This window comes from Arvicanthis niloticus, chromosome 7 (assembly GCF_011762505.2).
Source record: "Arvicanthis niloticus isolate mArvNil1 chromosome 7, mArvNil1.pat.X, whole genome shotgun sequence".
Classification (NCBI taxonomy): Eukaryota; Metazoa; Chordata; class Mammalia; order Rodentia; family Muridae; genus Arvicanthis; species Arvicanthis niloticus.
The window spans coordinates 66,941,771-66,956,156 of NC_047664.1; the positions used below are offsets into that span (position 1 = coordinate 66,941,771).

The 14,386-nt window shown below is 42.6% G+C and overlaps 1 protein-coding gene across 1 annotated transcript in view; it reads right to left on the minus strand.

Annotated features, from left to right (window-relative positions):
* The window catches only part of Smim14 (small integral membrane protein 14), a 48,016-nt gene that overhangs the window by 18,090 nt on the left and 15,540 nt on the right, over positions 1-14,386 (minus strand). The window contains exon 2 of the mRNA XM_034508883.2: positions 5,099-5,207. Within this exon, the coding sequence (XP_034364774.1) occupies positions 5,099-5,173 (75 nt within the window). The 5' untranslated portion in view covers positions 5,174-5,207. The remainder of the gene's footprint in view (positions 1-5,098; positions 5,208-14,386) is intronic.

A 14,386-nucleotide genomic window follows, 5' to 3' on the forward strand; every position in this document is an offset into this window, starting at 1 on the left:
GAAAACATCTGCCTTTGCCATTTCCCTGAAATGTTTCCCTAATTAAAAAAATAGAATTTAATTCTATGTGTATGAGTGTTTTGCTGCATGTATGTGCACCATGTATGTGCCTGGTGCCCTTGGAGGTCAGAAAAGGATGTCTGAGCCCTCAGACCTAAGTTACAGATGGAAATGCTGGGAACAGAGCTCCCGTCCTGTGTAAGAGCAGCCGGTGCTCTCAACCACTGAGCATCTCTCCAGCCCCTCTGTCCCCTAATCTCTACCCCAGTAGTTTTCAATACATTCTAGGCTTTACACTAATCCCAGCACTCAGGAGTTTGAGGCTAGCCTGGTCTACAGAGTGAGTTTCAGAACACTCAAGAGTTATACAGAGAAGTCCTGTCTCAAAAAACCAAAATTAACCGACCAATCAAAACCTCAATAAATAAATAAATAAATAAATAAATAAACAAACAAACAAACAGACAGACAGACAAATAAATTTGGTTTTTGTTTTGTTGGTGGGATAAATGCCTAATTTTGATCTTCTACATATGAAGATCAGTTCTTCCATAGGAAGTTATAAAAGGGTTAATTTTTTTTTTAAACTTATGTGTATCTTGTGCATGTGGGTGGTGCCTGTGGAGGCCAGGAAGGGATGTTGGTCGCCCTAGAACTCAGTTACCGATGGCTGTGAGCGGCTCTGTGGTGCTGGGCAGTGGTTCTCTAAGAGCAGCTCTGCTCTCACTGCTGAGCCTTGGCTCATCTCCTTGGCCATCCTCAATAGACACTAGTTGTTATCACCTCTGCTAATAACCAGTTAACAGAAGATTCTGAGTTCGAGCTGTGCTCCCTGGTCTATGTGTCTGCTTGTGTTGCTTTGGCTACAGTGGTTCTCTAGTATGCTTTCAAACTGGTGTTATGCCTGCAATTATTGCTTTTGCCACCTTGGGTCTTTTGTGCTTCCACATAGAGCTCTACACTTTTTTCTAGTTTTACCAGGTTATTGACATTACCCACTATTATACTGCAGCCTGAATCTCCCTTCTTTCTACCAGTGCTTGCTTCATAAAACTAGGTGTTCCAACTCAGTGCGTACAAATTCATCATTTTGACAAACTGTCCTATAATCAATACGTAATAACCCCCTTTCTGTGACATATTTTGTCTTTAAGTCAATTTATAGTTAATCTACTCCTGCTTGCTTTTGGATGCCATTTTCTTGATATGTCATTCTTTACTCTTCTACTCTGTGTCCTCACAGGTGAGCTGAGTTTCTTACAGGCAGCATTCTGTTGAGCACTGTCTTCAATCAGGCAGTCTACAGTGAGTTTATTTATTTTTTTTTAATACATGTATGTGTGTGTCTGTGTACGGTGTGTGCATGTGAATGCAGGTGCCTGAAGAGATCAGAAAGAGGTATTGGAACCACTGTAGCTAGAGTTACAAGTGGTCATGATTGCCTCACAACCTGAGAAATGAACAATAAGTGCACATTTATTGGAAGAACAATAAATATTCAATCATTGAGTCTTGTCTCCAACCCATGTCTGTGTTTTATTTATAAAATTATGACTGTATCCCCTAAGCTGCAAACTTCACCTCCTTCCTGCCCCAGCCTAAGATGCCCCCACAGTAGCTGTCAAAAATGGCACTGATAGCACCTTGACACAACTCAGCCTGCAGCCATCACAGGAGCTATCCCACAAGAGCTGTCCAAGGTGACTCATCTCCTTCCCCGCCTCAGCCTACAGCTCTCATAAAATACCTCTGAAGGCACTGTCTCTCAGGAGCTGTCCACAGTGGCAGCACCTCCTTTCTAGCCTCCCTACGCAGCTCCACAGAGAAGGAGCCTCAGCCAAAGATACCTGCAGGCTAGGAAGGACTTCCCATCCTAACCCATGGGCCCAATGCAGGGAAAAGGGGGTGACAAAAAGCCATCAATACCTGAGTAGGAAAAACCCACCTATCCCTGAGTTTCCCATAAAAACCCACCAATCACTGAACATGAAAACAAACAAATCTGTGAGCTCCCCAAGCTCACGACTTGAAACCATACCAATCCTCACCCTGGAAATCTCTGCCCCTCAGAAATCCCATAGAAGCCCTGCCCTTTGTCCAGTTCCCTGCTGTCCACTCCTGGGAGCAGAGGGCAGTCATCCCTGGATTCATCCCTCCATACCCTGGACCTCCAATAAATCTCTCTCCTGAGATTTGCTGCCTGGTGGGACTCATCAGAAGCCAGGAAGCAATGAAGAGAAGGGAAGTGGAAAGGCTGAGCTCCTCAGCTTAGCTGGGGATCCCCTCCCCTCAGCTTAGCTGGGGATCCCCTCCCCTGGGAGCTGCAATGCCTCTGAGGAGGGTTTCTCTCAGGGTTGTGTGGCTCCAAGCTCCAGGTCTCAGGATGCCCTTCCATTGGGATATCTTCTCTCAGAGCTGTATGGTTCCTGGATTTGACTCCCAGGATATGGCTATTCTTCCATCCCAGCAGTGACTATGCACAGTCAGGGTTTCTGGTGAAAGCAATGTATTTAATCCTGTCATTTTGCCAATTATCTTCTGGTAGGTTTGAATATATTTTGCTCATTTACCTTGTAAAAGTGATGGCTTAGTGTACTGATATCTTGATTCTTTCCTACTTCTCATTAGCACACCATCTTCCTCTAGCATTACTTCCATGTTTGAATGACAGCGTTTATCACAGTCTCCCTCTTCTGGGCTGCAAGGTTTCCTTAAGCATTTTTTGTAACTCTGGTCTAGTGGTCATGAATTAATTCCCTTATTCTATCCTTACCAAAGACAGTCAAACTTCTTCATGTGTGCTGGTATCCTGGATAGTTTTCTGTTAACCTGACATAAATCTAGACACATATGGGAAGAGAATCTCAGCTGAGAAAATGCCTCAATAAGACTGGCCTGTGGGCAAGTGTCTGGGAAGAGAGAATCTCAGCTGAGAAAATGCCTCAATAAGACTGGCCTGTGGGCAAGCATCTGGGAAGAGAGAATCTCAGCTGAGAAAATGCCTCCATGTGGGCTGTGCCATTCCTAAATTCTACAAGAAAGCAGGCTGAGAAAGCCATAGGAAACAAGCCAGGAAGAAGAACCCCTTCATGGTCTCTGCTTCAGTTCCTGTCTCCAGGTTCCTGCCCTGATTTCTCTTAATGATTGACTACAAACTGTAAACTGAAATAAACTCTTTCTTCCCCAAGTTGCCTTTGGGCATGGTGTTTTATTATAGCAATAGGAACCCTAAAGAAGACATTAGGTATAAATGATCTTGTTTGATATTTTCTTTTAGAGCAGTGGCTCTCAACCTTCCTAATGCTCTTTAATTCAGTTCCTCACGTTCTGGTGACACCCAACCATAAAATTATTCCACTGCTACTTCATAACCACAATTTTGCTGTATTGTAGTGTATATATGTGTATCTATGATATGTGACCTCCCCCAAAGGGGTTACGACCCACAGGTTGAAACCTGCTATTTTAGAAACTGCTTTCCTGGCATTTAGGATTTCTCCTGGAAAAAAACAATCTGTCAATCTAATAGCTTTGCCTGGGAATTGAACTCAGGACCTCTGGAGAGCAGACGGTACTCTTAACCACTGAGCCATCTCTCTGGCCTCTAAATACTTTTTAAAAAACACTTTATTATTAATAGTGCTCAATTTTCTGTAAAAAGCATACACTATGATATAAACAGTATTAATTTTAAGCTTAGGAACTAGGAAAGTCTTAAAACACTAAGTTAAATCATACTACAACAGATCAATAAGACTATCCAAATTTCTTGATCAAAAAATCTGCCTTTGGAGCCAGGCCACAGTGGCACATTCCTTTAATTCCAGCACTCAGGAGGCAGAGGCAGGTGGACCTCTGTGAGCTTGGGTCCAGCCTGGTCTACAGATTGAGTTCCAGGCCAGCTTTTGCCTCCTAAGTGCTGGAATTAATGATGTTGCATCATCACTACACAGATCAAAAAAGTAATTTTTTATACCTTTGTCAAACAACTTACTAGATCTAGAAATGCTTTCTACAGAGATTCTTACTGTGGTGATTTGTGTTGGAGAAGGACTAAACTGTGTATCTCAGAAAGGAGGTATGGTTTCATAGTAGCTTGGCAGGCAAACGCCACATAACTAAAAACAATGATCTGTTCCAGCATGAATACAACAGGCTCAACATGATTGTGGTTAACACTGTAGGACAGCCAACGTCCTTAAAAGAAATCTATAGAAATAAAGAGAAGAATTGGTTTTCATCTCTAATTAAAACAAGTACTGGCAAGTGTTTTGTTGTTGTCTTAATTAACCACAGAGTTTTCATTATCAAATACTTTTTAGAGACTATCTGGAGAAAACTCTCTATTAATCTTGGTGCTGAGGCTGGAGAGCTGGCTCAGCTGTTAAGAGCACTCACTGCTCTTCCATAGGTCCTGAGTTCAATTCCCTGCAATGACATGGTAGCTCACAACCATCTGAAATGGGATTTGATGCCCTCTTCTGGTGTGTCTGCAGACAGCAACAATGTACTCACATAAAAATAAATAAATAAATCTTAAAAAATAAAACCTTGGTGCAGGCTAGTTTTTTGTCTATTACGCACATGTTACGGTCATCTGGGAAGAGACAGCCCCAACAGAAAACATGTCTTCACTACATCAGCCTGTAGGTAAGTCTGTGGGGCATTTTCGTGATTAATGACTGATGTGGGAGGACCCAGGGCACCATGGCAATGCTGCCCCTGGGCTGCTGGTCCTGGGTATTGAGGAGAGCGGACTAGCCCAGGGCACCATGGCAATGCTGCCCCTGGGCTGCTGGTCCTGGGTATTGAGGAGAGCGGACTAGCCCAGGGCACCATGGCAATGCTGCCCCTGGGCTGTTGGTCCTGGGTATTGAGGAGAGCGGACTAATAAGCAAGACATGTGGTACAAGGGTGGCCTCTCCTTCAGCTCCTGCCCTGACTTCATGAGGGAAAGCCGAAATAATCCCTTTCCTGCCCTAGTTGCCTTTGGTCACAACCATCACTGCAGTAGAAGCACAACTAAGAGAAACATTGATCTCCCAGAACCAGGAAGAATCCAGATCAGTTGGGAACTGGACTCATCTGTTCATCTCACCAGATTGATGAGTCTTCTCATTGCATGTTCATGAGAGCAAATACATTCACAGGGATCAAATCCTCCTTCAGCCATGGTTACCAGCTTGATTTTACTCCACTATTTAAACCTAGGAATAAAGAAAAAGACAGTTAAGAGTACTGTTGAGATTTTTTTCCGTTACAAAAAATTCATATACTGCATAAGCTATAAGTAGTCTGTATCCATTAATGTCATATACCTTACTAATACATAGTAATTACAATTTTATCATATGAAGTATGAACCTATACAAACTACTGGCTCCTTCTGCCACCAGCCCAACTTTCTATGATGTAAGTGTCTTTGAGTGCTCTAACTGGCCCTGCCTCTGATAGTATAGCCTAGCATACGTAATTACTTAATTCCTAAACTTTATTTGCTATGGAAATAAAATTTAAAAATTTAAAGCAACCTTTATGCTAACAAGAAAGAAGACTGGTTGAACATGATAGTAGGTGTGTAATCTCAGAAATTAGGAGGCTGCAGAAATTAGAAACCAGTCTGAACTACAGAGCATGTCTGAAGGTAGCCTAGGCTACAGACTCTTCTCAAAAAAGAGGGAGTAGGGGTAAAGAGAGATCGCTCAGTAGCTAGGAGCACTTGCTACTCTTTCCAGGACCTGAATGTGAGTCCAAGCACCCACAGTGGGCAGCTCATAACCATCTGTAACTCTAAGTCCTGGAGATCCAACACCCTCTGCTGGCCTCTGTAGGCTACTGCATGCATATGATACATACAAACTCATGCAGATACACACATACATACACATATAAAATTCTGTTAAAAGGAAATAAATAAATCTGAAAGAAAAATGAGGTTTCTTAAATAATATCAATGTTTATGGAATTAAATTAATGACAACAGGGGTAGGCGAGATGGCTCAGCATTCAAGAGTACTTGTTGCTCTTGTAGAAGATCAGGGTTTGATTCTCAGCACCCACAGAGTGGCTCAAAACCATCTGTAAACCCAGTTTCTTGGGAGCTAATGCCCTCTTCTGACCAGGCATGCACGTGGTATGTACACACACACATACAGGCAAAACACCCATACACATAAAGAAACCTAAATTTTTTTTAAATTAATAACAACAGCCAGAGATACATTGCCACATTTGAAAAACAAAAGAAACCAGATTCTGGGGTAGAGTACTAATAACCAGATTCATTCTTCTGTCTAAACCAATTTTTAGAAACTCGGTAAAATGTATAAAATGGGCCAGAGAGATGACTCAGCAGGCAAGAGCATAAACTGCACTTGCCCAAGAAGTCTGACTCCAAGGACCCATAGTGGGCAGCCCACACAGCTGTCATTCCAGTTCCAAAGGGTTCTGATGTTTCTGTTTTCCACTCAAGTGCACATATTCACACACAGACACAAGTGTACATGTACACATACATACACACACACTCTCTCTTAAATAAATCTTATTGAACACAATAGTAAGTACATTTCAAGCTAAAGTACATCAGACAATTTTTTAAAGTTTATTTATGCATTTATCTATTTATTTAATGTGTATAGAGTTTTGTCTGCTTGTATATCTACATACCAAAAGAGAGCTCTGGATCCCACATGAGTACAGTATAAATGGTTGTGAGCTACTATGTATGTGCTGGGAATTGAACCTCTGAGCCATCTTTCCAGACTCCCATCAGGCAACTTTTTTAAACTTCTCTGAGCAATGGGAAATGAAGTGAAGATTGACTCATTTGCTGCCTAGAGGAGTGTTTAGTTCAAAACTCAGGCAGGGAGCAAGGTTGACTTCTAATAAAATTGTGAACAGGAGGAGGAGGGACAACAGGAGTCAGGCCAAAGAGGGTCTTCAGGTTACACTGAGGATCAGGTCTTTATCCAAAGAGCAATGTGCAGCCCACCAAGATAGAGATGCCCTAATTTATTTTTGGAAAAAAAATCACCTCACCTGTGCTACAGAAAACTGGAAGGAGAGAAACCAGAATCCATAAAGAAAAGCTGAGCAACGAAGGCCTGTAATCCCAGCTACCTGGGATGCAAAACTGGAGGAACGAAAGGTCAAGGTCTTCTTGAGACAGGATACAGAGAAACTTAAGTCAGTCTAAGCAACTTAGCAGGATCCAGTGTCAAAAATTAAACAGTGATCTTTAGTCAATGGTAGAGCATGTATTTGCATAGCATGCGGTAAGGTTTAAATTTAACCCCCAGTGTACAAAGGAGGGATGAGAGAAGGGACAGGGATGAGAGGGACATGATGCTCTTTGAAGAGATCACTGCTAATGATGCATTTGAAGATGATGAATTCTTCCATAAACAGTGTCAGAAGAGCTGGCTTCCTCAGAGCAAAGTAAACTCTAGATACACAAATGATTGAAAGAAAATTCAAAAGACCACAACAGTGCCCACAGACTGACTTGTGTAAAACTACATGATGATGTAGGAGGACAAGCAAACAAAACCATCGACAACTCTGACAGTCAATGACTCATGAGCCAAAAACACAGAGTAAAATGAAAAGACAACCTTTGAAAAAAAAACACTTATGATCTCTACCAGGGCCAATTTCCTTGGTTTATAGAAAATTCTGAAAAATCAGTATGAAAATAGCAACCCTGGCTGGGCAGTGGTAGCGTGCACCCAGACACTCAGGAGGCAGGCAGACCTCTGAGTTCTAGGCCAGCCTAGTCTACAGAGCATGTTCTAGGATAGCCATAGATATCTACACACAGAAACCCTGTCTCAAAAATAAACAAACAGATAGATAGATAGATAGATAGATAGATAGATAGATAGAGAATATTCGCTGAAATGTTCTAAAAGCCAAATCGATAGACCAAGTTGTCTATCGGCGTAGTTCTGAGTAAGTGAATAGTAGAATGACTATAGGAAATGCTATCGAGCTTTGGGAAATAATTCCATCTCAGTGTGGGGATTTGGAAAAATCTTTCTAAATTTTTTTTTTTGAGGGGCTAGAGAGAAAGGTATTGATTGTTCTTTTAGACAACTCTAGGTCAATTCCTAGTACCCATGTTGGCTGGCTCATAAATCTAATATAAAGGCCAGGCGGTGGTGGCGCACGCCTTTAATCCCAGCACTTGGAAGGCAGAGGCAGGCGGATTTCTGAGTTTGAGGCCAGCCTGGTCCACAGAGTGAGTTCCAGGACAGCCAGGACTACACAGAGAAACCCTGTCTTGAAAAACCAAAAAAAAAAAAAAAAAAAAAAAAAAAAAAAAAAAAAAAAAAAAAAATCTAATATAAATCTAATTCCTGCTCCAGGGAGGTGACATTTTCTCTTCTGAACCATATGTGGCACCTGTACTCACGTGTATATACACACACACACACACACACAGAGAGAGAGAGAGAGAGAGAGAGAGAGAGAGAGAGAGAGAGAGAGATTGATTACATATAATTAAGAACAGTAAAAATAAATCTTTTAAGAAATATTCTGCCAGGCAGTGGTGGCGCACGCCTTTAATCCCAGCACTTGGGAGGCAGAGGCAGGCAGATTTCTGAGTTTGAGGCCAGCCTGGTCTACAGAGTGAGTTCCAGGACAGCCAGGACTACACAGAGAAACCCTGTCTCGAAAAAAGAAAAAATTCTATGTGGGGAGCTGTGCATGTGTGGAGGTCAGAGGGCAATTTGTGAGAGTTGGTTCTCTTTCCATCACGTGGGTTCTAGAGGTGGATCTCTGGCCATCGGGCCTGGCAATCTCGCTGGCTGGTCTGCAGACATTCTAAGCTGCCCTGGAGGGGAGCTGCACAACAGTCTGTGCATCAGGTATCTTCCCATCTAAAGTATCTGTAGGAGGAGAAACAGGGGCTTGCAGCCAGCCCCGAGAAAGCTAGGAAGTGCTGTGCACAAACTCTGGATCGTTCCATCATCTAGAGCTCCGCCAGAGCCACATCTTTAAAAGGAAAAGCTGGCGCAGGCATGGGCAGGGGGTGGGGGTCAGCCTTCTCCTTAGCTAACGGTGTACAACAGCCACAGAAAACTCAAAGTAATATCTATTTTATAATAGATTAAATTTGTTCTTCAGATTTGCTGGTATGGACATAACCAGTGTCCTTTAACAATACTAGTCTTTTCTTCCTCCTGTCTGAGTCTTCCTCGGAATGAAGTATTGGTTAAAAAAAATTTGTCTGTTTGAGGCAGGATCTTCTGTAGCCCAGGCTGGTCTGGAGCTTGATAGACAGGTCACAAGTGTGAACTCTGGTCTTTCTGCCTCTTCCTCCCAAATCCTGGGATTATGGGTGTGTGCCATCACACCCAGCTTCTGAAATTCAAATACCAGAGTGTCCAAGCCCTCTCCAGCTCTACAATCTCTGAACATGGAGGCATTTGAAAAGCATAGGGAAAACAGTATACTTCCTTCTACTCCCAACAATATATCACAAGTGCAAGCTCTTCTCAAGTCTGTCTTTCAATTTATTAACAAAATCCAGGTTGACCTGCCTCTCCTCCAAGGACTCTATCTTAGTCACCACCACCCTCAACCAGAGCACTCACTGAAGAACTGTGTGTTCTAGGAATGCATCAGCAGACTGGGGTCTTAAGCCATGCTCATCTTGATTGGCTTCAACTGTGCTATGCTTCTATGCAGCCTTCCACAGGTAAAGGCGCTCTTTCAGGTCCACACAGCCTTCTCTTTACAGATGCCATCTTTAAATAACCTTTCTGCCGGGCAGTGGTGGCGCACGCCTTTAATCCCAGCACTTGGGGAGGCAGAGGCAGGCGGATTTCTGAGTTCGAGGCCAGCCTGGTCTACAGAGTGAGTTCCAGGACAGCCGGGGCTACACAGAGAAACCCTGTCTCGAAAAACCAAAAAAAAAAAAAAAAAAACAAAACAACAAAAAAAAAAAAGCCTTTCTATTTTTGGCCAGGTGATGGTGGCTCTCGCCTTTAGCCTCTGCACTCAGGAGGCAGCGGCAGTAGGATGTCTGTGAGTTTGAGGCCAATCTGGTCTACAGAGTTTGAGTTCCAGGACAGAGAAACCCTGTCTTTAAAAAAAAAAAAAAAACCCGGAATGCGGGTTAGGGATGACGGGACTCAAAACAGAATAGGTACGACAGATAAACAAAACCTGACCAAACTAAAAGACTTTTTTTTTTTAGTAGAACAGACACAGTTGGTTAGGAAATAAGGTGTGCCAACTTGCCACAGAAGTTGAACAATGTGACCAATTTCGCCCCCACTTGCTTCACAACAAATGAAGCTGTACTGTGCTGGGCAAGACTTAACAGGGCCACTGAGTCAGAATGCTGGAAATCAGCCTCAAAGAGGCCTTTGATGGAGTCATTAAATACCCTGCTCTAGATTTCCTGCTGCTAAAGCTGCTTGCCCTTTAGCTTACTTACATCCTTGAAGTTTGGCAACAATGCCAACATCAAAGGAATGGGCTTGCTCCTTAAGGACAAACCCAGCCCCACCACTGGTTTCCTTAAAATATGCAGAGAGGGAGGGATGCAGCATGGCTGACAGTGGGCTAGTGTAGCACGCAGGGTTTGATTCCCCATAACCTCATAAACAGAAAAGGCATGATAGAACATTCCTGTAAATGGCAGCATTCTGCAGGAACATCAGAAATTCAAGGACATCTTGATATCACGAGAGCTTGTCTAAAAAAAAAAAAAAAAAAAAAGTCCAAGTGCAAGTGACTACAAAAGGCCTAAGTCATAAAGACATACCAGGGCTCAAAAAAATGGGTCAGTGACTAAGTACTTATCTTCTTGCAGAGAACTAAGATTAGTACCCAACAGCCACAACTACCTGTAACTCCAGTTCCAGGGAACCCAATGTCCCTTGGTCTCCATGGGTCACAAAGACACACACACAGCTAAATAAATCAATCTTTTAAAAAGTTAAAAACACATATACTAAATCTTTCAGTGGTGGTGGCATACACCTTTAATCCTAGCACCCAGGAGGCTGACAGAGGTAGATCTCTGAGTTCAAGGACAACATGGTCTACATACAAAGTGAGTTCCAGGACAGCCAGGGCTAGACTGAGAAACCCTGTCTCAAAACCAAACCAAAACAAAACAAAATCAAGATAATCTAGGGAAGTTAAAGAAACTGCATATTGCTTAAACAAAACTAGCCCTGAAATCAGGTAATTAATGGCTATTTAGAAGCACCCACTCTAAATTTTTACATTTGGAAATAATACACTAAACATTTAACTTATAATGTCAGTACTTTCATAATGAAGTTAGTATGTGAGACAGCCATCTGACTGTAGTATATGACCAACAGTTTGTGTGGTAACAAGTAGAAATGGGCAGATGCATGCACAGCAAGCTCTCAAGCCCACCCACTCCTAGACATCTCCTGGTAAGGAAAAGCAGCAGAACGACACTGGCTGGCTGGCACGAAGCAGAGCCATCCCCAGCTGTGGAAATGGTCAGCCTCTCTCCACCAGGACTTATCTTGGTGGATTTAGCAGCTGAATCATGCTGTTTCTATATCTAGTAAAGAAAATTTCCAGTGTTAATCAATTTATAATTTGCCATTAGAAACAAATATTCAAGCTTGCCTCATGGGTTCAACTTAACTAAGTTCACCTTTGCAAGGGTCAAATTTAATGGCCTCATCCAACTGTGGAGGTTGGGAAAGAGACAAGTAATCCTACTGTGTGTGCTTCTGAGAATGAGGCTTATGGCCAGGATTTGATTCCTTAAAGAAACAAACTTACACGCCATTTGTAACAGGCAGTAAGTATCAAGAGCAAGGCAGCTGATCTCCCAGTCTTCGGACCAGTTCATTTCAATAGCCCCAGAAGTCAGAACCGGCAACCTGCCTCTTCTAATCCACTTCCTTGTCCCAGCGGCACCAGAGCACAGTCTGGTCCTACATCCTTCTATGTGAAACCTAAAAATACCAACTCTGCTCTTAGGGCCTTGCCAATTTAAACCAAAACACTACAGCACTCACCTTAATGGTCAGACATTTTAGAATGGAATATTAAAACTAACATGTCTCAGTTTAAGAGCTTATATAAAAAGAACATACTGCTTTTCTTTTCCTTCAATGCTGAGGATCAAACAGGGCTTCAGGAGGCTAGGCAAGAGCTCTGCCACCTTTATTAATAGCACAGAGTATACACTGCTAACTGTATAGGAATAGAGTCCCACAGATACTACTACTCTACTATGTGAGCGTAATCTATTTACAGAACTCTTTCCAAAGACAGTCTCTTAAGATGTCCAAGCACACCCAAGGGGCACACTACATTGAAACCATTAATTTTCTCTTTGAACAAGGTCTCACTATACAGTTATGGCTAGCTTGCAACTGGCTATGCAGACCAAACTGGCCTTGAATTCGCAGAGATCTGTCTGCCTGTCTCCTGAGTGCTTAAAAGTGTGCATCACCACAAAACCCTTTGCTAGGATGTCAAGGCCCCAAAATACATTTCTTGGTTTTTCTTCCCTAATTTTAATGACACTGAGCATCTTATCAATTTCTCCTTTTTCAAATTCTTTTTGTCTGACTGATTCCAGGGGTATTTTCGACTATTGGCTTTTAATCACCTGTCATGTAAAATTAAGAATTTCTTTTATTGGGCTGTAGAGATGGCTCAGTGGTTAAGAGCCCTTGCTGCTTGTCTATAAAACCCAAGTTTGTTTTCCAGAAACCATGTGAAGTGGTTGACACTGGCCTGTATAATTCCACCTCAAGGAATCCTATGTCCTTTCCTGGCCTGGAGACAAATGCACATACATGTATGTGCATGCTCGCACACACAGATACATTGCTTATTTACTTTTCTCGTACCTAAGCGGCTCCAATGCTGTACTAGAAAGTGGGGGAGGGAATAGCTCAGCATGTAAAGCACATGCTCTGCAAGCCTAATGACCTGTGCAAACACTGTGAAAGGAGAGGACCAATTCCCAGAAGTTTCCTCTGACCTCCACATATATATTGTGGTATATGTGCATGTACACACTCAGAACTCTCTCTCTCATATATACATATGCAAACATACACACACACAAAGTAAGTTTATAAATAACATTAAAAATATTTAAATCCCAGCATTTGGGAGGTAGAGGCAAGTAGATGTCTAGTTCAAAGCCATACTGGTCTACAGAGAATTCTAGGAAAGTCAAGGCTATACTGAGAAATCTGGTCTATAGATAGATAGATGGATAGATGGATGGATGGATGGATGGATGGATGGATGGATGGATGGACGGACGGACGGGCGGGCGGGTGGACAGACAGATGGATGAATGGATGGGCAGACAGATGAATTGAAAGCTGGATGTCTCAGGGGGCAGGAGCAGGGGTGGTTGGACCTCTGTGAGTTCAAGGCCAGGCTGATCTACTTAGCAAGTATCAGGTCAGACAGGGCTACACGGTAAGACTCTTTTCTCTCTCTCTCTCTCTCTCTCTCTCTCTCTCTCTCTCTCTCTCTCTCTCTCTTTCTCTCTCTCTCTTTTTGGTTTTTCGAGACAGGGTTTCTCTGTATAGCCCTGGCTGTCCTGGAACTCACTCTGTAGACCAGGCTGGCCTCAAACTCAGAAATCCGCCTGCCTCTGCCTCCCCAGTGCTGGGATTAAAGGAGTGCGCCACCACTGCCTGGCAACTGTTCTCAAAATAACTGTTTAGAGCAGGGCCTGGGGCACAAGGTGTAGTACCAGCTTCTTGGGAAGCTGAAGCCATAAGGTTCCATGTTCAGGATGTCTCGTCAAAGCCAGTCTGATCAGCTTAGCAGGGAAAAAAGCAATACACTCTGCTTCAAGGCCCTCACATGACTGCAACTTGGATTTTCCTTAATTTTTGAGACTTTATTCTAAAAATATACACCCCTATTTAACCTTTATCAATCCTAGATTCTCTTTCTTCAATAAATGCTCGTTCTCTACTCCAAGAGGAATCTTGAGAAGGCTACACAGAGAAACTCTGTTTTCAAACACACACATACACACACACACACACACACACACACACACACACACACACAGTTGGAGGGGGGAGGCGCACAGGCACTTTCAGTTTCCTCTTAAGAAAGAAGCAAGAAATTTCCATGCTCAATGTGAAATTCTTGTGGTTGAGGCTTTAAAAAACTATGCAGGGCTTACACACACCCAGAATTTAAACTGGGGAGGTGAAAAGGGATATTATTTTAAATAATCATAGTAGTCAGATGATAACAGTTCCCCCTTATTTTTTTATGTATTTTACTATTTGAATGAAATTATATTTTGACATATGGCTACATGTATGTTCATATACATGTTCATATTTGCACATACATGTGAATAAAAGATATTACTGAAAAAAACATG